Genomic DNA, 23,394 nt, shown 5'->3' on the forward strand with positions numbered 1-23,394 from the left:
TGACTGTAAACAGAAGAGTGTTCACAGGCATTATGAATGTTTTACCTGCCGAGAGCTGTTAATGCTGATTATCTGTGTGTTGCAAGTAAATAGGGACAGATTTCTGACCAAGGAAATATGGGGACCTGCTGGCTAGCAGCGTCATCTGACATACATATGATGACATCTTTTGGAAAAATATATTTTGTCTGAGAAAATAGTTGATTATTTTCACTTATGTTAAGAATGGGAACATCATTTTCTATTTCCTATAAGAAGACATTATGTATTATGTGCATTTTAAAAAGAAAGCCTACAGAAATGGTGATGCTGTAAATCATCCTCCTATTGACCTAATTTTTCTGTTTTTGCAGTATCTAGGGGTGCTCTTTTTGTACAGCATGAATATGCAAAACTCCTTTAGTGTTAAAGTAGGTCGTGCATTATAACCAGTTGCTTAACAAATATCTACTAATTTTCATTTGTTTTCTGCTGCTTTATTGTGAGAATCTTAGTCTACTTAATTTACATAATAGCAATTTTCCCCATCATATGTTGTATTTAAGTCCATAGTGTAGTGATCACACACTTTTGCAGTCTTATACCTTTCCTTTCATTTTCTCAAATACTAGTAATTTAAGAATTAGAAATCAGCATGTTTCTGATTCTCAGCAAAAATTTATAGAAGTTATATTTTTGAGCTATTTAGTGATGATTTAATATATTTTGAAATCAGGAAAATTTACTTAATTGAAGAAAAGGTTTAGCTGCCACATGCCAACTTCTAAATGTAGTGAAATAATTCCTTTAGACTGATTTGTCCATAATTAAGCTCACCAGATGGAAAACGTTGGCATGTGAGGTCATGGCTTTACTGTATCAACAGAATTTTCTTTACAGAGGACATGTGCAAAAAGAAATAAAAGGGCAGCAGAATACAATATTTACCTTCCCTGTTTCCAATACCTGGTTCCAGTATCACCTGGAGAGAAAGTCATTGATCTGGCAGGTTTGCTGAAAGAGTCAGGTCGTTCCCTTTTGAAATGCATGTTTTGCCATTCCTGCTTCAGACTTCACTCTAAAATTTTTCCCAGCCATAAGGACAGTCCATCTCTCACCCCATGCCATAATGCACAGGTTGCCCTGTTCTACTGAAAAAGTTCACAGCTGTGAAGTTACTTGCATTTTTGGCTGTTATGAGAGAATGTCTTTGCAAAATGTATTACTTGATCCTGAGAAATGCATATTATATAAAGGTGCATTGGGATCAGTTTCCAAAATTTCAGGCAACTCAACCAGGTTGAGCAAAATACTTACTGACATTTTGAAAATTGTTTCTTCCTGTAAAGAAAATAAATTCCAGGAATTTTACTTTTCCTCCCTTCTCCCATATAGGCTACTGCTGCTTTATGCAGTTTATTAAGAATGTTCTGTACAGGGAACACAGATTGCCAGCAAACCTGAATCCCACAGCTTTGCTTAGCTGTGGAAAAGAAAAATGGACCTTATATCAGTAGTTATTATCATAGTGAGTTCTCCATCAAGACTGTTTTAAAAAAGAATATGCTAGTCCATAACATTTAATCATTTCAACATATGACTTGTATTAAGGGGCTATTCAGGGACAAGACGTATCATTAATATTTCATTTTAGGAATGAAAGTCCCTTAGAGATTGAAAAGGTACACTGTTTATAGACTTTGAGATCCTTTTTTGTGTGGAATGTAATTCCAATTATACATGAGCAGAAATGAAATGTTTCTTTTGAACAAGACCAGAAGGTTTCAGTTTATGGGTGAAACTGAAATTGTGTTCCTTGATGCTGTAGTTCTGCTTACAACAGCACAAGTTTTAGTTTGTTCCATGATTTAATCAACTGCATTAAATAATAGAATAGCTTAAGCAACTTTATAGTGTTTGAACCTCTGATAGTTTTCTGTATGCTGCATTATTTGTGCCTACTCCAAGGTGATTATGATGTAGCTTAAAAGTCTTGTATAGATTGTGAAAGCTTTGGTTCCCTTCGAGCTTTATGAATACTTGTGATTATTTCCCTAATGCTTTCTGCAACTTTGTTTTGTTTTTTAAATCTCTCTTCTTCTTTTGTGCAACAAGCAGTTCACATGTGAAGCACAGAATGTGTATGTTTATATTTACACGCACATGCACACGTACATAGATTAATGGCTTTGGAACCCATGCGCTGTTACGTCACGTTAGTGAGTTTAAACAAATAAGTGGGGAAGATGTTTTAACAGGAGGACGCTCATCTGCTGGGATTCACTACAGCTCTGTTAAAGCTGGTGGAGCTGCAACAACCATTCCTTGCTGAGCAGCTACCCCAAGGAATTCTGTACAATTTTAAGACATCATATCTACGAACAAGGGCTAACTTCAAACTGACCAGAAGTCAGTGGCAAACCCACCATTGACTCCAAGGCGGGATGGATAGAACCTTACGCACAAATACATGCACACAGACAAAACATTAATCCTAAATTGAAATTTGAATATTTGAAATGGTATTCTTATGACATGTTCAGTCCTATGCCTCCTCTTGAATGGTGCTGTTCTGCAGTACATTAAGTCATGCAAAATTAGACATTCTTCTGTTGAAATCAGTAAAATCTTTAACATTCATTATGCAATGTGTAAATTGCTTTCCAATTTGTAAAATAATTCAGAGACAGCACATTATATTTAGTTATTTTTCTCTTCAGTTCATTTTCACAGGGCATATTTGGCTGAAAGCTAAAAAATCGTGGCTATAAATGTATATTACAGGAAAGGATATATAATGTTCAACACCCTAGAAGAACAACTGGATTGAGATTGTGTGGAGTAAAAATTGAGATAAATAGCAGTGTTTTCTTCTGCAGTTTCATAATTCACACTGCAGTGTGAACTTTATATAGTGCATATGTTACAAAACTGCACTCTGAATGTAAAATGAATTAACAGTCATATAGAAAAGAACCTCTGATCAATTCAGGTTTACTGTTTCTGTCAAAAATGCAGAGAAATGAGCAGACAGAAAATCTTTATGGTGCTAAATTACCTCATCACTCGATGAATGCATAGATTAATGTTGTCTGTGCTTTTTCCTGTATCCAATTAATGGTGTGCAACCAAATGCAAGATCAGTTTTTGTTTAATCTTCACTTTCAGTTCCATCTGCTAGTGACAAGAGCTTGTAACTATGAGTGATGAAAAGTAACTTTATGAAGCACAGACAGCAATACCTGTATGTGCAGAGCAAAGCAAGCAAGCAGTTGTTACCCTCTTTGGAAATGGGTGTGCTTCCCTTAGAAAAGCCCTTCCATGCAGAAACCAGGGGCTGCTGAGCAGAGTAGGGGCTGCTCTGAGCTGTGCTTGCTTCCATGACGATTTTTGCCAGCTCAGCTGGCCTCTCTCCAGGCTGGCAGAGCAGCCCAAGTCCCCGCAGCAGGCGGTGGGTCTGTAGGTGACACCTCTGTCGTGTCCGTGCGCAGGGCCAAGCGCACACCCGCGGTGCTCGCGCTCCTGTGCGGGTTTGTGTCTGTGCTTGCGCATGGTTATTTCACTCCAGTTCGCTTCAATTAGCCGTCAGCAGTGAAGTGTGAGGAAAGCTGTACTGTATTCAGCGTGTACTTGTTGTCTGATGTTGTATGGGGTAATTATTAGGTTGTGGTTTGCCCTGCAATACAGTGTTTTGGAATTTGGACTCTAGTGAAAGAGGAGCTAACGATGTTTGTGCTAAGGCCTCTTCGTTTTCTTAGTTGCACTATGATATTGTAAATATTGGCACATTTACAACATAGGTTTAAGATTTAACAAAGTTATGCATACAATTATTTTTTTTAATGAAAAGTGCTTGGATATTTGCTTTTAAAAGTATACCATTTTTGTATTAATGTGATGCAGGAAACCAAAAAGAAAGCTGTTGATTTATCAACAAAACATGTAAAACTTGCAAAATAAACACCGATGAATGTTTTATTTCTTAAATTCAGTTGAAGAAAATCACCTTCATTTTTGTGCCATTGTTTCATCATACTGTATTGTACTTGTGTTTCATATTTGACCATGTCATCCTGGTTGCAATATGTTATTTTGCTAGATTTAACATTAATGTAGATTATTGTAAGTGATGTAATAAATATATATTAAAAATACACACTGTTCAGAGAATTTATTTTGAAAACATGATTAACAGGCTTTAACTAAATACTTGCAGTTGGTATTGCTTCTTCATTTTAAATCAACATTGTCCATCTAACCTTAGTGTAAGCATATGGGATTCATGCATCCTAATGGGTTCCTTTAAGCAGTAGATGCATTCAGTGTCTTTTTTTAGTAATAAACTCAGACCTTTAGTGTGTAGATACAAAAAATGCTTCAAGGAGGAATTTGGTTTGTAGTGGGTGTTGTGAAGACAGTAAATATAACTGCCTTGAATTGCTTATGGGTAACTTTGTGTGCACATGATGGGATAGATTTGAAGTATGAAGTGGGGAATTAGTAGAATATCCAAAGTAAGGTACCAGCTCCCTACCAACAGCTGAGCCCCAGCAGCTCAACACAATACAAGTATTAGGAAAATATGCTAGTGAAAAGCTAATAGTACTGAAACATACCTGGTGTGTTTTAAAATAAGTACCTAATTTTCTGATACATCTTTCCACTCTAAAAATGCGTATCCACATATCCATAGCCTAGTTTTATTTCTTGTTTGGCAGGGGTGGGAGAAGAGAGATGTTACAAATTCTGACATGTCATCTGCCACCCTGATGCTTCAGCTGATGTTCATACTTTCCTGGAGGGAACTGTGGGCCTGATAAAAGTTCTAGTTTTGAAATGCTCTTGGTTGCTGGTAAATAGGTCTGCCTAAAATACTTGTGCACACATGGAAAGAAAACAATATGATAGAAATGGGGAAGAGTAGAAACAAAATAACTGAGGCTTCTGTCTCTACCAAGAAACAGTTGGAAATACTAGGAGATCTTTTAAAATACAGCTAAATAATTTAAAGTACAGCAGTTATTTTGCTGTGCCCTTAATTAGGTCAAAGAAATAATAACCTCCTTTTAGTTGGTAGCTTTTCAGTTTTTATTCTGTAGTTGAGTAGAAAATTATACCTGTGTATAATTTTAGAACAGGTGAAAAGAAACCTCCACATTGCATCACTGCACATGTAACTTTTTATGTTAACCACAATAAGCATATGGAAATGACAGTAATAGCTTCCCATACCATGAATCTGATACTTCACTTTTCATATCATCAATCTTTTCTGAATGATGCCGAAGGCTGAGTGAGCCTAGAGTGAATTATGGCTCAACTTTGGAAGCAGCTGTTAGGAACTAGTGGAGGTTAGATTTAAATTTATTGTTAAATACCATGTAGGAAACTGTGTTGGTCTTTCTGAATTGTCTTGTTACACAAATCAAATGAGTATATAAGCATCCAATGCTGCAGCTTTTGATCTTAAAAAAACAAGATGCTTCAAGCTTGCAAATTTACCTTCAGTCTGTCAGCTCATCTCCTTGCAGACTTTCTCATTTGTCCCTCTATCCCTCAAAGAAAAAAACCAACACAAGACCCTGAAAATATGCCAGATAATTGCTTGTGTCACTTGCACTTCTCTCTTCTCCAAGTTGTGTAAATCCTGAATTGCATAAATCAACAACAAAAAAATCACTTCACTGTGTAGGGCCTCTCTTAAGTGAAGTGTCTAACAAAATAAGGCAGGATGTGGAATTGTGAATAAGTTTGTGAGCAGATTTGCATACATTTTTTAGTTTTCCTTTCCAGATGAAACGGTTTATGAAAAAATTTGAATCTGATGTACTGGTTTAGTGCAGCATCCAAACTGGAAAAGAAAACAATTGCACCATTTCTCTTTCTATATATTGAACTCTATTAGTTTCCATTTTTTCAGCAGGAAGGTTGTGGATTTCATGTTTCTTCATGAAGCAATTTTTTTGCCAGCTCTGTACTGTTTACATGAAAGCTTTTTTCCCTGCTTTAGCTGTCTGGGCAAAAAAAGTAAGGTTAAACAAAAGAAAATCAAAAACATTTTTCACTTTATATAGTCGGTAGAGGGAATTTCAGTGTAAACCTTTCTCTCTAAGTTGAATAATAAAAAAAATCAGTTTATTTTCTTAAAAGTTACATCAAAATGTATTACTTTATTGTTTTAAATCAGCTCTCCTCTGCTTTTGTTCTCTGGTGATGTACCATTTTGCTGTTCATTGACTCACTTATTTCTTGGTTAACACTGTACATGTTATGGGAATTTTTTGATCTCCTTCAAAATCTTTCAAAGCTAATGCCTGCACTGGATGGTTGTCTTTATTTTACCATTATTCATGATCATCTTTAGGCAAAGGAACTGAGCCTGTCAGGAAGTCATGACAGCTACCTTGCAAAGGTTGTTTTATAACCAGACTGAACACTAGTATGGGCACCAAAAGAGGTGAGCATGGGGGCTTTAAATGCTTAGTTTTCATTTTGGAACTATTTTTCCTTACTGAGTTGAACTTCATCTTACACATATTACTGACATGCTTATCTTTTTGTATTTTTTTTTAAATTCTGTAGAGTTCTTTGGAAAAGGGACATCTTAGGAGATATTAATTTATATTTAATTTAAAGATATTAATAATTCCCTTCTCCTGAACCTCCTCACCAAACTTACACTTTGTTTACTAGTCTTAATCCTTACTTCATTAAGCCAGTTTCTAAGAGAGTAGAACTCTGCATGAGACCCAAACTTAGTGTTACACCTGTGTGCTTTTCTGTTACTCACATTTCATCCAGATGCTTGCTTCATACTGGAAAAATATAAAGGAATCAAATGCTGAGAGACATTGTAGACTCCACATGTTCTAAAAAAGATTTCTGTTTTCTAAACCAGAATGCAGTGTTTGGGTTTTAAGATTAAGGAATCTGAATTGCACTAACAAACCTCCTAGTCATACTTGATTAAGTCTCTTTTCATAACTGCTGACACTAGTACTCCACAAGAATAATTCCTGCTGTTTAGTTGGAGTGGGATTTTAAGATTAATTTAGGACAAAGGTATCAGGAGAGAGACATTTCAGTAATTTTATTTTGCTGCCTTTTAGTGGATTTAGCACAGTTTCTGCTGAGATACAAACTATTTACCGAACAGTTGCTAAATAAATCTCCAGGTGAAACATGGCTGAAACTCTATAGTGCTAATGTTTCCATTTACATCAGTGAGGTGTGTGGTGTGTTGGCCATCTGTTATATAAACCTGAATAGGATCTGAAATCCTTACACCACAGACCTGATTTTTTTATGCCATCACTTTTATGAAGGTGTGCCATAAAACTGGCCATGTGCTGGCAACCTGTGCAACTGGACCCCTTTAAATCTGTGTAAAAGTGATGACATTCCAAGCACCTCAGCATATCTTATAATTAAACCAGCTAATTGCATTAAAGTCTGTGTGTTGAAGAGATTATACTCTTGCTTAGGGTTTGTTTTCCCCTTCCCCATCTGCAAGATCCCTGATGGGATCCACATCTGTGAGAGCAACAGCGTGCACAACAGACTGCCTCACAATTGGCAAGCCAACTGGAAGGAACGCTGAGACCCACAAGGATTGCTGGACCCACAGGGCTCTCAGTTTGTGAGAACAGCGAGCTAATTAAAGTCTTAAATAAATGAAATCTCTTTCTAGCTGAAGTAAAGATAAATAAATAAATGCCTGTGTGTTATTGGAGAGAACCGAATAAAGATGAAAATATTTGTGTCATGTTTATCCAGTAACCTCTCTTTAATTGTGAAACGGGGGCTGCCAGCAGACTTTGTGAATGCATGCAAATGTCCAGTTCCTGATTTATTTTCAATCTGTTGTTTTAATAGGTGGGGTTTAGCAGAGGTAATGAAGAGTATGCTTTTATCTATTTTTCAATAATTATTTAAAGTTTTAAAAGTCTCAGTGTGTGTTTTTAGCACATCTTCCTAGCTACTGCTTCCTTGTCATTAGCAAGTTCTGCCTCTGCCTCCATGCCAATGCTTCACAGGCCAATGCCACCGAAGGGGCTGTATGCTTTGTTTGCAGACCAGTGGTATGGTACATGCTACTAACCCATTATTTCACTTCTTCTGTTAACAAATATCATTTTAACCTTCCCATCTTTAATAGTGCCTATAAGAAAAGAAGCAGAGCCACTTAAAACCTCAGTATGAGGTCCATTTTTTCCTTTAAATTTTCTACGGGCCACTTTTTTTCAGTCTATTAGACTAAATCTAGGTTAAATAGATATTTAAGGAGTTTGGCTAAGACATATTTAAGAGTCAATTTAATTTCATTCATGTGTAGACCATTAAGATTATTTGTATTTAAATTGAAGCACTTGCTAAAATGCTTTGTTTAAATGGGCCTTTGAAGATAACTACTTTTGGAAGGCTTGAGCAATTGCATATCTCAGCTAAGCCATTTTTTTAAGTCCTCAAATAGAAATTTGAGTGTCTCTAGGCACCCATTCTGAGAAGATGTGGCTGCTGAGTTAGGTCTCGATTTTCACATCTCCTATTCTCACAGATGAGAGTAATGACTGCAAGATTGTAAAGAAACCATCAGGCTGATAAAGGAAGCTGCAGTCAGCAGTCTTAATCCAACATCTACTTAAAAGTGTAATCTCACTATTTAAAGTGCAAAATATATTAAAAAAAAGTAGCTGTTTAATAATCTGTTGAAAATCTAGCACTAACCTCTTTGTGATTGTACTTCTTAAATGTTGTAATGATTCATTCCTGACCATAGAAGTAACAAATATTAAACACGCTTAAATTGTAATTCCTTTCAGAAAATACTGTGGAGTGGGAAAATAAGTATAAAATTGGATGTCTGTTCTAGGAAAACAAACATAGCAGAATGAGTAGAGAGAACATGTTTTTCTGCTTACTTTACAAGCAGGACTGTAAAGGAAACAATTCTCTCATTACATGTGTATAAAAATAGGCTTTGAGACTGACTTCTCCAGGCATGAGAACTCCTAACATTTCCCCGTTACCTTGATCCACATCTGCTCATTTGTTCAAAAATGAACCAGAGGTAAGTTTTTACTGGGATGTCATGCAGAGTTTAGCACAGGAATAGCACATTTATAAACATGTCCTGACCATGAAACAAAGGCAGCAGTATCTTAGCAAGCTCTATAAAATCACTCAGTGCTAACTTCTGTTGTCAAGAGGCAGCAAAAACAGCCCAAAAACTGATTAATGCATTCTTCCATTCTGGTCAAAGCTCAGAAGAAATACTTGCCTGGATGAAAAGAGGGAGCTGGGGTTGATTAAAAGAAATGAGGGCAAAGAATCTCGTGGTAGATGGGATGTGCAAGCTCTCAGGACTATTTAGTGAAAAATAGGCCAAGTTCAGACTTTGTCTAAGTCATTTGACCTTAGTCTGTTGTGGGAGAAATTAAAAGTTATTTAGTTCAAACTAAACTCAGCATACTGGTCAGATTTTAAGTCTGCTGACTGTGTTTTCCCTGGCTCAGTACCCAGCAAATATTCCAACTGCTGCAACTTTAGTTACTCTTGCTCCAGTCATCAACTGTGTTGTCTAGTGTCAGATGAAAGAAATAATTCCAAAGTAGTTGTATTTAATTTGTAAAGTGGATTGGCACCATGATTGTGGGCATCTGCAAACCTTGTAAACACTGGTAAGTAACTGACAGTGTTAGTTATATGAAGTGCAGCCCACAATCTATGTAATATATAGACTGAAGAAAATAATGAAATACTGCAGCACTTTCAGTATGTGAATGATGTGAACTCAAGAAGTTTTAGTTTTTCAAATCCTCTGAATATTTTTCACTTAAGTTGTACTAGGAGGACCTGTGGAAATGGCCAGTTTGGCTTTAAGTTTGAAGGGCCACCATTACATTTTTAGCTTCCTCTGGCTTCATCTGAAGATAGAATCCTGAAGATGAGTTTGTGTAATTGTTACGCACCACAGGATAAAAACTGCATTTCACCTGAAATGCAGTTCATCTCAAATGTCTTTTTAGCTTCATCCATCTAGATGCATGATGAAGCACTTTTCCTAAAGTCCATGTCTAAAGTCTGTAGGTAACTGATAGGCATTGATAGGTGCTTTGGAAGGCTTCACTGGTGAGATCCTACCTCCTGTACTTCTGGCATCCAAGGTGGGTGGCTACGAGTTTCCTTTGAGGGACCACAGAGACACTGCCCTCCCCCACTGGCTGTACAGGCAAGCTCAGACAATTGCAGGACAAGTACTTGAAGCAGAGTACAGGAACAGAGTCACTGCCTCAAGTGAGCTACCCCCAACCAAATGCTCTTATGAAAGAGCACCAATTATTCACCCTGACATTTTATTTTGTCCATACATTACCATAATGACTTCTCCCTTTTAGAACAAAACTGGGGAGGATTTCAACCGAGGAAGGTTTGTAAAATTGAGGAATTCTGCCCATAACACAGCCAACTGCAAACTTAGGTTCCTCTAGTGCCTGCTGCGTTACTAGGGTCTTTGAGAACACAGTCTCTGGCCTGCAGAGGGCATACAGCTCCTCAGTTTTCCCTGCCAAAATGTTTGTAGAATAGGGAGAAACTATTGGAGCATACATCAAAGTATTCATCCTTGCATACACATTGCAGCACTTGGTGGATCAAGGATCTCTCCCGTAATTTGAGCTTACCAAAAGTGTAATTTCAGTGGAAGAATCTGGACTCTTCCCAAGAATCCATGTATCCATCCACTGGAGTAAACAGATACTTTAGGTAGGGAATGCTGAAGCCTCTCCAGGACATGTGTCCAGCAGGAACATGCTGTGGGTACTCGTACTTCTTAAAAATCATCTGTTTTCATTTGTGTCTCCATTTCCAGAGCTCCCAACACAGTGGCTCCTCTACCTCATTAGCATCCACCAAAGTTTGCAGCTCTATGGATGAAAATGATGGCCCTGCAGAAGGTAACATTTGGAGGCTGACATTTCAAAGCAGTCAGTGTAGTGATAACAGCAGCTGTGTAGGAAATGAGTCATTCTTCCTGCCAGAGAAGGTGGGAGCATTGCAGGCTGGATAATTTTCTGTGAGGAAACTCCTCAGCCTTAGCAAAGCAGTTGGGTTTACTCTGGATCAGAGCTGATCTGGACATCACACTTCAGAGGTATTTTTATTGCGGAATACTTAAGGTTTTATTTCTGCAGGCAACAGAGTGCTGACTGGCTTATTTCAGTGTTTTTGTCTCATCTGCCATGGTACTACAGAACACACTGCTGTCCTGGGTCTTTACTCAGAAATGGATAGTCTTACTCCATGCTAAGGCTCTGAGCAAGTTGGCTAAGGAACAGGGTCTGCTCAAACACTGCTGGCTCACATGCACATCTACATACACGTGTGTGTACCTGTGCTCCTGTTGGAGAATGACTCTTCATGCTGTCTGTGAATTCAGACAAACCTCAGCCTCCTTGTACCCTAGCATTCACTTTTAATACTAAACTGGAACAAAGGACAGAGAAATACATGGTTAAATGTACTGTCTTGAAGAGTGTAAACACAAATCACATTTCTAAGAGGCTTTGTTTTTTTTTTTTTTTTTGACATTTCCATATTTATATAGTAGTTTGTATCAGCTGCAGTTTACAGTCAGCTTTTAGAGGCATGTTAGGTATTTGTAATGCTATTTCAAATACATTTAAACATAGTAATACAGGAATGAGCACTAAAACACGTTAGACTACAAGCTTCTCGTATGCTTAGACACTGTGTAATGCAATTTTACCTAAACATCTGGTGCCCAGGTTGCATGTGAGGTAGTATTATTGAGAACATTTGTTTAAAAACTAAATATTTAATATTGGGGGATGGGGAGAACTAGCACTTAGCACATGAGGAGTTTTATGGATGTCTCAGTTTACAGGATGTAATAAAATAAGTGCTTGAGTGTTGGACTTCTTTGGTACATATATTTAATCATGCTGTGTCAAGGAGTTCCAGCCCTTTTTGGAGGCTGGTCTGCGCTTGTGCAGATCACAGAGGCCTTTTTGTAATTAAAAAAATACATTTTTGGTTTTGTTTTGGGAGCATATTGCAATGGCAACTATATAACACTCAAATGGTGGTATGTTTGAGCCCCCAGAAGTCTTATTTTTCATTATTGTATCTGCATGAAACCTGTTGAGTATATACAATGTCAGCAGCATGGTTTCACTGTACAGTAAGTGAGATACTGACTGAATGGTTTCCAGGCTCCTAAACCATGGGCTTAAAATGCATGTTATGTGCAACATCTGTGTTTCCTTCACTAACAATAAAAATGTACTAATGATTCTTTCAGAAGTGTTGGAGGAAGGTTTCCAGGTTCCAGCATCGATAGCAGAGCGATATAAAGTTGGAAGGACTATAGGAGATGGAAATTTTGCTATTGTGAAGGAGTGTATAGAAAGGTGAGGAGGAAAATATGCTTATTACTGTAAAAAATAATCATTAATGTCATGCTTTTTTCCAGATCATATCTTTATTTGTAGAATACAGAAATGTAATAAGGTAATGCCTCAATGCCAGATGGAAAAACTAATGTCCTCTCAAATTAAAAAAAGAGTGAGTTCAAGGAGCAATCTATGAATTTAATTCTTTGTGGGGTTCATATGGGTTTTTTCTGCCACACTCTGCATGATTTTACCAGTTCTTTGCATCAAATCTTTTTTTGTTGCACTGAAATAACGTATTTTCTTGCAGTATGTTCTTGCAATTCTCCTTTTGCATTAGACCAGTGGAACATTTCACATGTAGGAGCACTCTGTAAAGATGTCAGGAAGTTCTCTGTTTGGGTGTAGTGGCAATTGTCAGCACAAAGAGGTAATTTTGGATTCATCTATTCTGCCCTCTGAAACTGAGGTGTAGTCTCTTCCACATTTATTTTTAATTTAATGGATGTCTAACTCCTGCTTGCCTGCTTTGTGCCATTATATTTGCTCCTTCCAATTTTATGAGCTGCACTGCAGACACCAAAATCTAACTTCTTCAGTGTTCAGAGGTGAAAACAGTCATTGATTTTAGATGTCTGCTTCAGATTAGAGAAATCACAAGTCACCTCAAGTGTCATCGTTGCTGAAAATGTCCAGGTTTACTAGTTCATGTGTCTGTTTCTAAATCTGTTCAGGCTTGAACTGGCTCTACCCAACATTAGGAGTGTAAGAAAACAGGGAACCAAGCAGAAATGCTCTAAGCAGAACTGTGGTTGTCTTTTGGTGGCACTGTTAAAAATAGGAGACTGTGGGATATAAAAGACACAAGATATTTCACCTGTATGTGAAATAACTGTAGGATTGCTTATGTTATATAGAAGCAGTGCAAAGCAAAGCAAAACACTGTTGGAGCTCAAGAGGTCCAAAAGAGAGAACAATAGAGATGTAAAGGTCGAGAATGAAATTTCATCAGTTTTCTATTCCCTGTTATCATATCATAGAGAGGAGACTCTTACAGAAGACTGTAACCTTGCCTTTGGGCTAAAGAAAAAACTGTTCTTCAGCCTGTAAGAATATAATATAAACCCTGGAGAGTGAGATTAAATCTCTTGACAAACAATGATAAATTATCTTGGCTGGTTTTAAACTAGTGTCCTTGGAAAAATACAGGTCCATCTCTGCATCCAAAAGTGTAACTTGGAGATCATGAAGACAGCAGTTGGGGAAAAGGGTAAGAGTGGATTTTGTATCAGCTGACAATGTGCTTGTGGGACTTGGCCAAAGCTCTGGTGAGGCCTTTAGTGTTCTGCCAGAGGGAGTTCTTGGTGGAGCTGGTCATCCAGAGGGCAATAGCTGTTCAGACCAAACCTCAGGGTCTGAACATTAAACTGTATGGAAACCTGAAGGAAGCAAAGCAAAACAGTGTGAAAGAAAGAATTCACTGTAAAGCCCTATGGAAGGGCATGACAGATGAAAGAAATAGGTGAAAACACATCACTAAGAAAAGAGAAAAAGGCAGCTTAAGGTAAAGTGAATAGTGTCTGGGAAAAGCAGATTAGAAGCTAAAATAAAGAAAAGTTGTGGTTTTAATAATCTAATTCAGCAGAAAATATGATTTGTGCTGAGAGACAGTACAAATGTGCTAGTGTGCATGTCAGAATTCTTTCCCAAACTGAGAGAAAATACATGAAAAAATAGGTCCCAACACACCTAAAAATAATGCTGATTACAATATCCTTGAGAGCTTGAATGAAAACTGTTTCCTGTCCTCTTGTCAATCCCACTAGTCCCAGAAGAATCCAGTAACATGGTGTGTCTAATGTACTTAAATATCATTATGACCCAGCTATTCCCAGACATATAGTGTTGTGGTGTCTGAGCTATACCATTCCATCTATCCCATTTCTATCAGAGAGCTACTACCTTGGGAGAGCTTGAAAATTAAACTGGAATTATTTCTGTTAGTTTCCTCTTCTAAAGCAGTGTACTCTTGCCATCACAAGTGTGGAAGGAGAAATTAAAGACTCAGAGCATAAATTAAACCGGTACCTGTGAAACTCCTTCAAAAATATTATTTTCAGTCTTTTAAAGTCTTTTTCACCACCTCACTTCAAAGTCTGATATGCCCATCATTTTCAGAGCCAGAATTAATGGGGTGATACCTGGGACAGAGGACTTCTAGTTCTTGTGAAGTACACTTCCTGTGTGCGTTAGACTTCAAAGGAATAAGGTGTTAAACAAGTAGGAATGGGTCTTGCTACACAAATTCACTGCTCACATGCATACTCTCTCCACAGCTGTGAGATCAGTCTGTGGGCACTGGTTCATACAGGTCTGTGAGCACTTCAATACTTTCACGGGCGTTTTCCTCTGACAATGAAGAGTCCAAATAGAAACCAAAAACCATCTCCAAAATTTTCTCATGAGGACTTCTAAATCCCGTTTTGAACATCTGTGAATGCACAGGCATGCACTCTTAAATACATTTAATGTATGCACAAATACAACAAAGATAGATTTTTGTTTCTCCAGTGCAGTCTAAATCCCAGTGAAGTTTGCAAAAGTTTAAAAGAGCCAGGGAACATAGCACCAAGCCCTGTTATGAGCTGGAGATCTAACTCTGTGGTAGTGCAGTGGTCCAGACTCCTGTCCAGCCATAACACGTTGCCCTCTTTTTGTGGTCCCTTTTTGTTGTTTGGAGTGAGCATTAGGTGATGGGTGAAATGTGTGTTTCACAGTGACTTTCTGACACAGCTGTGCATATTTTTTGGTGGCGGGTAAGTTGCAGTACTGCTGACAGCCTGCGGTTCTGCAGCTTTTCAGGGGAAAGGATTTACATTATCTTAGCTTTAATTTTATTTTTACCAAAACAAAGAGCAGTCAGAGTTGTCATCTGCTTGTTTCATATCTGCTCCATCGTATGCACAATTTATCCTGCGGTGTTTTTATATGTGTTCATTTTTAACTTTCAAATACTTTCAAATTCTGACATTTCCTCACTAGCTCAGATTTCCTAGTGTCTTGGAGTACATGGAGTCTCCCATGGCCAACAAAAACCATCAATTTCCTTTCTCATGACAGAAAGGAAGCATTCCTAGGGCAACCAAGCAGCTTGAAAGAGACTGCTATTGAAAGAGGCTATATTTTGTCTGAATTTGAACCCCAGATATCTTAATTTCTGCTATTTCTTGTTCAACCTCCTCCTTCTAGTCCCAAAAATAGTGTCCAAATCTTTTCCTGTCCCCTCACTGAGTTTGGGCTCTAGCACTGAAGAGCAGCACTGGAAAGGAGCACCCCACATGGAGTGTAGCCCATTCTTGGGGAGCTGTTGCATTAAACCCTTGTGCGGGGGAGTACAGACAGAAATTTTAAATTTTTATTTGAACAGATATGCTGTAATTTTTTTTCCCCAATTCACAAACTTTCCTATCCTGTGTGATTTCTTTTAATTGATGCCTTAATAGAGACAGTCTTTGCTCTTTGCCTGGGAACATAAACAGAATGAATATTTTGGTGGTATTTTTTGCTTTTTACTGAATTACCCATTTTTCTTTAAATTAAAAATTAGTGGTACATCATTGCAAGAAGAGTTCTCCGTCTTTTAATATGGCAATGAAAATGCCCAGTTGTTTTCCAGATACAGTGCTTTTAGTGTATTACTCACTTTGCATGGTCTGTTTGACAGACCAAGCACACTTTTAGGCACATTAATGTCTCTGTTGAACATACTCTTTATCAGTTTAACTACTGTGTTTTGTGAAATGAAGAATGAAAAAATGACACTGTATCCTTGAAAGTTTTTTTTTTCCTTAATTTTTAAACTAAAGGCAATGTAATAGACATTTATAACCTATTCAGGTTCATATTACAAAATCAAATATTTCAGTAAGATCTTTTTCTCAAATGATCAATTTTCCATTTAATCTTATAGTGAAACCAGGATTTGTAATCCTAGCTTCTTGTTTTCATCCTTACAGCCATCTTTTGGTTTTGTAACTTAATTAAGAAATGGAAGTTGATACTGTTAACTTGTCTACAGGCTAATTTTTCTGTGTTAGCATTCTAGATAATAGATACCTATGTATATGTAGTGGTGATAAATATTGTAAGGATTCAAAACAACACAGTAGTTAAAAGGAAATGTGTTCGCATCCTGAACTAATTTCTCTTACTGTCTCCAGAACCTTCCACATTCTGCCTAACAGCCAACACATTTAACTCTGCTAAATATCCTATAATTACTGAATACATAAAAATTATTCCAAGGATTGACCTTTTTATCGTAACAGTTGTGACTGCAGATATGCAAACAAATGACTTTTCATTTTAAGTAAAAATTAAGTATTTTCTGTGGGTTGTATTTCTGTAGAACAGAAAAAAAACTTCTTTGTTTTGAAAATATTTGAACCTGTGAACACTATGGTATTTTTACAAAAAAATGAAAAATAACAATTCTCATTACAAAATGAAAGAAAAAGTCAAGCAGGTTTTTTTTTATTTTGAAAACACTGAAATGCTTTCATTTTAAAATAAAAAAGTTTTATGATTTTTTCTCAGGCATGTGTATTTAATAACTTTGGCTCAAATTCACAATACGAGTCAAATCTAAGTTTTGTTTCTTTAAATAAAACAAATATGTTACTAGAACTCTTCAGTACACTTATTGTGTTCATATAACAAATATAAACTCAACTGAGAAAAATATTCAATATGGTTGAACATACAAATTTTTTTTCTCTTTCCCAGATCAACTGGTAGAGAGTATGCTCTGAAAATAATCAAGAAAAGCAAATGTAGAGGAAAAGTAAGTACAAAAAAATATGAGACCAAAAGAGGGTTTTTTTTCCAAGAAATGTTTTGTGAGAGATAGTTTTGAGAAGCTGTTGCTATTTGTGTCCTTCCTGACAAGTGTTAGACTCTCTTTGGTTGAAGACATTGCTTACCCTCTGGAGACACTTGGAGTTTCAGGAGAAAAGGCTGTCGTGCTGTTTTACACCTGTGTGATGATTCTCCAGTTTGTTGGTTGTGTGCGACTCCTTTTTCTTTACCCATGTAATTATGTTCCCTAATTTTCATAATTCCAGGTGTTATAGAAAGCTGAAAATAATACAAATAATTATAACAACACCGGTCACTGTTTGTAAGGCATTGGTTAATTAAATTGATGTCAATTTTACACCAAGTGACTTTTAGTTTTAAAATTGGTAACAAAAGGTTCTGTGAGAAGATGCTATCCTGTTGTTAAATCCAAAGATTCCCCATCAGAGAAAATTTTAAAAACTTTCATTTATCTCTGCATCAGAAACATGTCTTTTCCTCCATTTCTTTTTCTGTGTTCTGCTCTCTCTGCTTTCAGTTACCACTTTGATGTTTCTAGATATGTTCCTTCTCTGTTGCTGGAGGCAACATCTGTTAGTTTTTTCAAAAACCCTGGAGAATCCATGCAGCTCCCAATTCTCTCTGCTTTTTCCACTGCAATTTTTTTCCCACTAACCCATATTCATTGAAGATTTTTTTTGTGTGTCAGGAGCACATGATCCAGAATGAGGTATCTATTTTAAGACGAGTCAAGCATCCCAATATTGTACTTCTGATCGAGGAGATGGACATGCCAACTGAGTTGTACCTTGTCATGGAACTTGTAAAGGTGAGTGTTTTGGAGTCCAAGCTGCTTATTGTATCAACCATATTGAAAAATCCCATTCTTACTTGGGCTTACTAAAAAAACATGGGATCACAGAATAATGTAGAACAAAAGGGGTCTCTGAAAGTGATCTAGCATCCTACTGAAAGATGTGTAACTCACTGTCAGAATTCTTTTTTTATTAGCTTTCAAATATTGCAAATATTTGTCCAACTTCCTGTAAGCCACACTTGGAAGTGTTTTGTTAACAGAATTTTGTATACCACAAGTTTTGTTTGCTTCCTCAAAAAAAGACTCCTTAAAAAGTTATAATCTACCTTGAGGTGAATTGAAAATATACCCAGTCCAAATAGCCATAAGTACCAAACTTCAAAATACAAAAAGGTGAAAGGGTTTCATTAGTTTTTATTAATTTATGTTAAATCTAAACATTATTAGATGCATTTTTTCTCTAATGATTTATATTAACACAGGGTCAAGCTTGCCTCCTTGATAGCAATCTAAATTTAAGCTGAAGGAAGGGGAAAGTAAAAAGCCTGCTATTTAAAGCATGGTTCTATTCTAAAAAGTATATTTGCAAATGCAGTAATTTATATTTTGGACCCTATTTATTTCTTCACAGTGACTTAGAAAAAGGGCTTTTGGGCAAACAGGATTGTTAATCTGCTTTGCTCTGGTTGTAGTTGGAGGTTAGAGAGGGTGGTCTTAATGCAGGCACCTCATTGAGATGTTATATAGGGCAATACCAGGTCCAAATGTTTCTTAAATACCCTCTCAATCTCTGGTCTGGAATACAAGAACAAGTAGAATGAGAAGGTTTTTTTGGTTTGTTCCATTATCCCCCATGCTCTGTGGCAGCACCAGAGACACAAGCCATGTTCCCAGTCCAAAGCTGGAAGGCTTTGTGTGGCTCACAAGTGGGTGCCCACAGATTTTCCCTGTGGCCATCTGGGAAAGTCTTGTTATCTATGAACTCAGGCCATGCCCCACATCTTAGGAGATGGCAACATTGTCCTCATAGGTTTGCTCCTGACAGATGCTCTATTTGGCTTGGGTTGTGCTGTGGAGCTTATGGTCCCCCTAACCCCACTGTCCCCCACCTCCAAGCTCTAAGGAAGCACATTGGGAGAATACTGGTAGCAGGGAGCTGACGTATTTTCTCCTGAAAAAGTTAAATCCTAAGACAAAAGAAAAATACTGGCACTCTTTCATGCCATGAATCTCTTTGTATAACCAGACCCAGAAAAATTTCCCCATTCCCTTGACAATCACAGCCCTCTCTCACTCCTAGGCACGCAATGTGGAATAGCACAGCTTGAGAGCAGATACCATTAGCCATCTAACACTATTTTAATCATAATTACTGCTCTATTCTATTCTGAGTGAGCTACTATGGGATCCATGCTACTGTCGGTTTTCCTCACTGCCTGCAAGAGCTTGTTCAAAGGTGCCTCAAACCCCTTGCACAGCACTGTAATCACACGAAGCCATAGCTTTGGTCTGCATTGACAAATCCTTCATCTTGGCCCCATGAGGTGTGCTAAGAACTAAAAGCTGTGCCTTGTCTAACCTGCCAAGATATAAGCACAGAGCTGGTTTTATGGGTGTAACCTGCTGTGCTATTCATGACTTAAAAATATGTAAACTGTAGTGTCCAATGGATTTTTAATTGAAGTCCTACTCAGCTAAATGAAGAGGAGGGGACAGAAAACTCTTAGAAAATAACTAGCCTAAAAAGCGTATATAAAAACCCATGCACTGTATTCACTTTCTGGAGATTTTTTTTTCTTGTGCTCTTTCTTCTTTACTCTTTAATATTGCTACACATATTCTTTTAGCTATATTATGGAAGGGCTCTATAGGAATCTCTGTACTTATATCCTACAGAACACTGTTCTAATAGTTTTTACTTTTATGTAGAATAATAGAAGAAATGTAGAAGAAATATCCTAATGTATAGTTGGAAGAAAAGCCTTGTTGCACTCTCTGGGCACTAGGGAAGGCATTTCTGGAAAGACATTAATTGTTAATTCACCAATTGCTGACTGTTACCATTTCATAGCGTGCACTGTTAGAATTGATTAACCACGTGTTATTGACTGACTTTTGAAGACCTGACTTTAAATCAAGCTCACAGACAGGAAAGAGGGGCAAGGAGAAAAGGCTTGATAGTGCAGAGCCCGGTTTCAGTTAATACCACCCTGCATTAATTGGCAGTAACATGTTTGACATAAGTGACTGCTGCAAATCCTGCCCTCACCTTGTGGCAGATAGGCCATTCATTGCTTTGTAAAGTGTAAGAAAAAGCACTTCATAAATACAAATATAAACACATTGCAAGTGGTGCTTGTAAAAGGAAGCAAAGACGTGGTTTCTGGCACATTGCCTTTTTACACAGCGAAACAAAATTGTTATTCATACCTAACAGGGGTTTGGCCAATTTAAGAAGCAAGATTTATTGCTGAGTTTCCTTTACTGCTCCAGGATATGATTTCACTTTTGCAGAAGAAAAAGAGAGATCATATCATTTACATAACAAGGTAATAAATAAATAATTGGTTACTGTAGTTCCAAGTACACTTCCTCATGTGCACAGATGATAAAAACTGCATTCAGATGTTGCTAGTCCTGTTTCACTCCAGAATAGGGGATTTAAGACTGAAATGTCATCCTGAACTCACCCCTGGTGCCTGAATAAATGATAGCAACCTGCTGTGTGAATCGGCTTAGCAGAACCTTGCAGGTTAAAGTACTCTTTGGGGAGAGGAAAGTCTGAAAACAATTCTGCCTGATATAGCTGTCAGCTCTGTTAACTCTTTCCAGGATATCACCTCTCTTTAAACCACAGAGAATCCCACAGACTAAATGTATGCTCTGTTTTCTTAGCTGGATACCTGCTAAGAAACTTTACCAGCAACAGTAGATGCTTAAATGGAGAAAATTATTCTGCTTCAGATTGGCTTGACTGTCTATTTAATTTCTCTGCGGCCTCTATCTTTTCCTGTGTTTATGTTTCTCCTGTGCATGACCATTTTTTCCTTTTCTTCTGACTTCAAGCCAAAGTTTTTTCTTTTGTTTTTAAGGCTCAGCTTCTTTCATTCTTGCTCCTCATATCTCAGCTTGGACTATTTTCTTTGTTTGGAGGCAGATGCTTTGCTGATGTTATTGACACTTCTTCTGAGCATCTGGAACATATTAGATAAGACCAAAGATCTGTCTAATCCACTGCTTCATGTTAAAAAGCAGCTGGTACAGGGGTTTCACAGGAAGGAGCTTAGGGAAGATAGATTATTTATCTCACATACTTTGCCACATGCTGATATCTAATACTTAGGGATCAGATAATGCCATGAAGTACATGGTATTGTACTTTTGCCAAATATTTGGCCTCTTTCTCTCTAATCCTCTATCTGGTTTAGCTTGGCCTTTTGTTCTTCCTTTTCCTTGACACTATGTATCTTGATGTGTCTTGAACAGTCACCAGCCAGGGCAAGAAGTTCGATATGGTCCAGATTTGACAATGGTTGCCTGTAAGCAATTTCCAAAGAGCTGGGATTTTGCATCTACAATGGGAATAAACCTGCCCTGGTATACTTCAGCTGCACCTCAACCATGCAAAAAAATTTATTAGTTTGTTTGGTTTTTTATGACAAGTAAAGTCTGTTTTATCAGGCTTAAGTCTTTGGTGGTCCTCTTATCCTACCCTTTTCTCTGTAGCCATGATTCCTTGAAAAATTCTTTTCTTCTTTTTCTTTTCCCCACCTGCTCCTTTCTCTGGAAAAGTGGAAAAGTGTTTACTCTGGAGTTGAGCCTTAAAAAACCACAGAAAATATCTTGAAGCTGTTGATAAAACTGAGAGCTGGCAAAGCTGGGACTCCTCTGTTGCCTTCAGAAAACACTTGCTTTTTCTTTTAAATACAGTCCTCTGTGATTTTTTTTCTTGATGTTTTGATTGCAGCAGGGAATTTTTGCATTGTTTTTGCAGAGTTATCCTTTTTTTTTTTTTTTCTTCTTTCCCTGTCGGATTATGTTTTCTTCATGATGCTGCTTTGATTTGGCCAAAAGCTCAATACCTCTGTGTAGAATCTCTCAAAAGATCACTGTTTTTTCCTCCAATCAGTCAAGCTCCCTTCTTAATCCCATCTTAAAAATTACTTTTCCATCTTTGTCCAAGCACTTCCATGTTCCTTCTCCCCACTTGCCAGCTCACCTCTGGAAATATAGTTGTCGCTGCCTCATGCGCTTGTGAAGATCATTTCAATTTTGAGGACTTCCACTTACTTTTCCTTCTTTTCATCTTTCCTTCTTTCTCTCTTGCTTTCCTGTTTTTCTTTCACTGATAGCAGTTTTTAGCTGAATTAGGCAGCATGATGAGCTGGAAATGGCACAAGTGGCCACCTATGTCTCCCAGTATGATTGCCTGACATACATGCTATAAAGCTCTTTAGGATTAACTGCAAGAGGCATCACACTACCCAAAACTTCACATCTTGTGCAGAGAAAGTGGTTTCTAAAATCCAGGTTTTTAAAGCTTTATGAGATGGAAACAGACTTTTAAAATATGCTAGCAGTGAGGACAGGTAAGTTTGAGTTCCAGGTTTTACTCAGAGTCCCTTCATCACTCTAGAGTTCAGTTAGGCACTGGGCAAAATTTTGATGTCAATCTGTTTGTGATTATTATAAAGAGTGCCAAGGGTTGATAAATGGCATCATGACAGGCAAGTATGTAGTCTTGCCAAGAATTTGTAGCAGGCTCTGAACACACAGGTTGGCAAGTGCTGGACATGTTACAAAAGCAGCAGCAGGTGGGAATGGTTTGTGATAGAAACTCCAGCCTCTTGGCTGACCAACTCAGCCATGCCAAATGGTTCTGAGTTATTGATCTGTTTACCTGCCATTACCGGGGATGCCATCACAGTACCCATAGTTTATAGCTGCAAGTAAAGTGTGCTGTTCTCTTCTCCTCCTCCTCTTTCTCTAAAAATGTTCCTTGATCTTCCCTAAATTTTTCAGTCATTTCACAAGCAGTGTTGCTCATATCTTACGGTAATTTTACTCCAGGGAGGAGATCTTTTTGATGCTATTACTTCCACCAACAAATACACGGAGCGAGATGCAAGTGGGATGCTTTACAATCTGGCCAGTGCCATCAAATATCTTCACAGCCTGAACATTGTCCACAGAGATATCAAGCCAGAGAATCTACTGGTAAGTGAATATTCATCTTTCAGTATTGCTGATGACTTGGGAGTGTGTGAGAAAAGGTCTGCACTTCCTCCTTCCACATGCCTGCCAAGTTTATTTCAGTCTTTTAAGTCA

At 37.6% G+C, this 23,394-nt stretch overlaps 1 protein-coding gene across 2 annotated transcripts in view; it reads left to right on the forward strand.

Moving 5' to 3' along the window:
- Positions 1-23,394, forward strand: part of DCLK1 (doublecortin like kinase 1) — a gene marked incomplete at its 5' end in the record, with an annotated part of 224,555 nt that overhangs the window by 170,570 nt on the left and 30,591 nt on the right. For both annotated transcript variants that reach the window (XM_083854331.1, XM_083854332.1), the window contains 5 exons: positions 10,850-10,934; positions 12,302-12,410; positions 17,178-17,235; positions 17,959-18,078; positions 23,137-23,283. In XM_083854331.1, the coding sequence (XP_083710457.1) occupies positions 10,850-10,934; positions 12,302-12,410; positions 17,178-17,235; positions 17,959-18,078; positions 23,137-23,283 (519 nt within the window). The remainder of the gene's footprint in view (positions 1-10,849; positions 10,935-12,301; positions 12,411-17,177; positions 17,236-17,958; positions 18,079-23,136; positions 23,284-23,394) is intronic.

The sequence above is a fragment of the Zosterops lateralis genome (genome assembly GCF_965231275.1).
Source record: "Zosterops lateralis genome assembly, chromosome: 2".
Classification (NCBI taxonomy): domain Eukaryota; kingdom Metazoa; phylum Chordata; class Aves; order Passeriformes; family Zosteropidae; genus Zosterops; species Zosterops lateralis.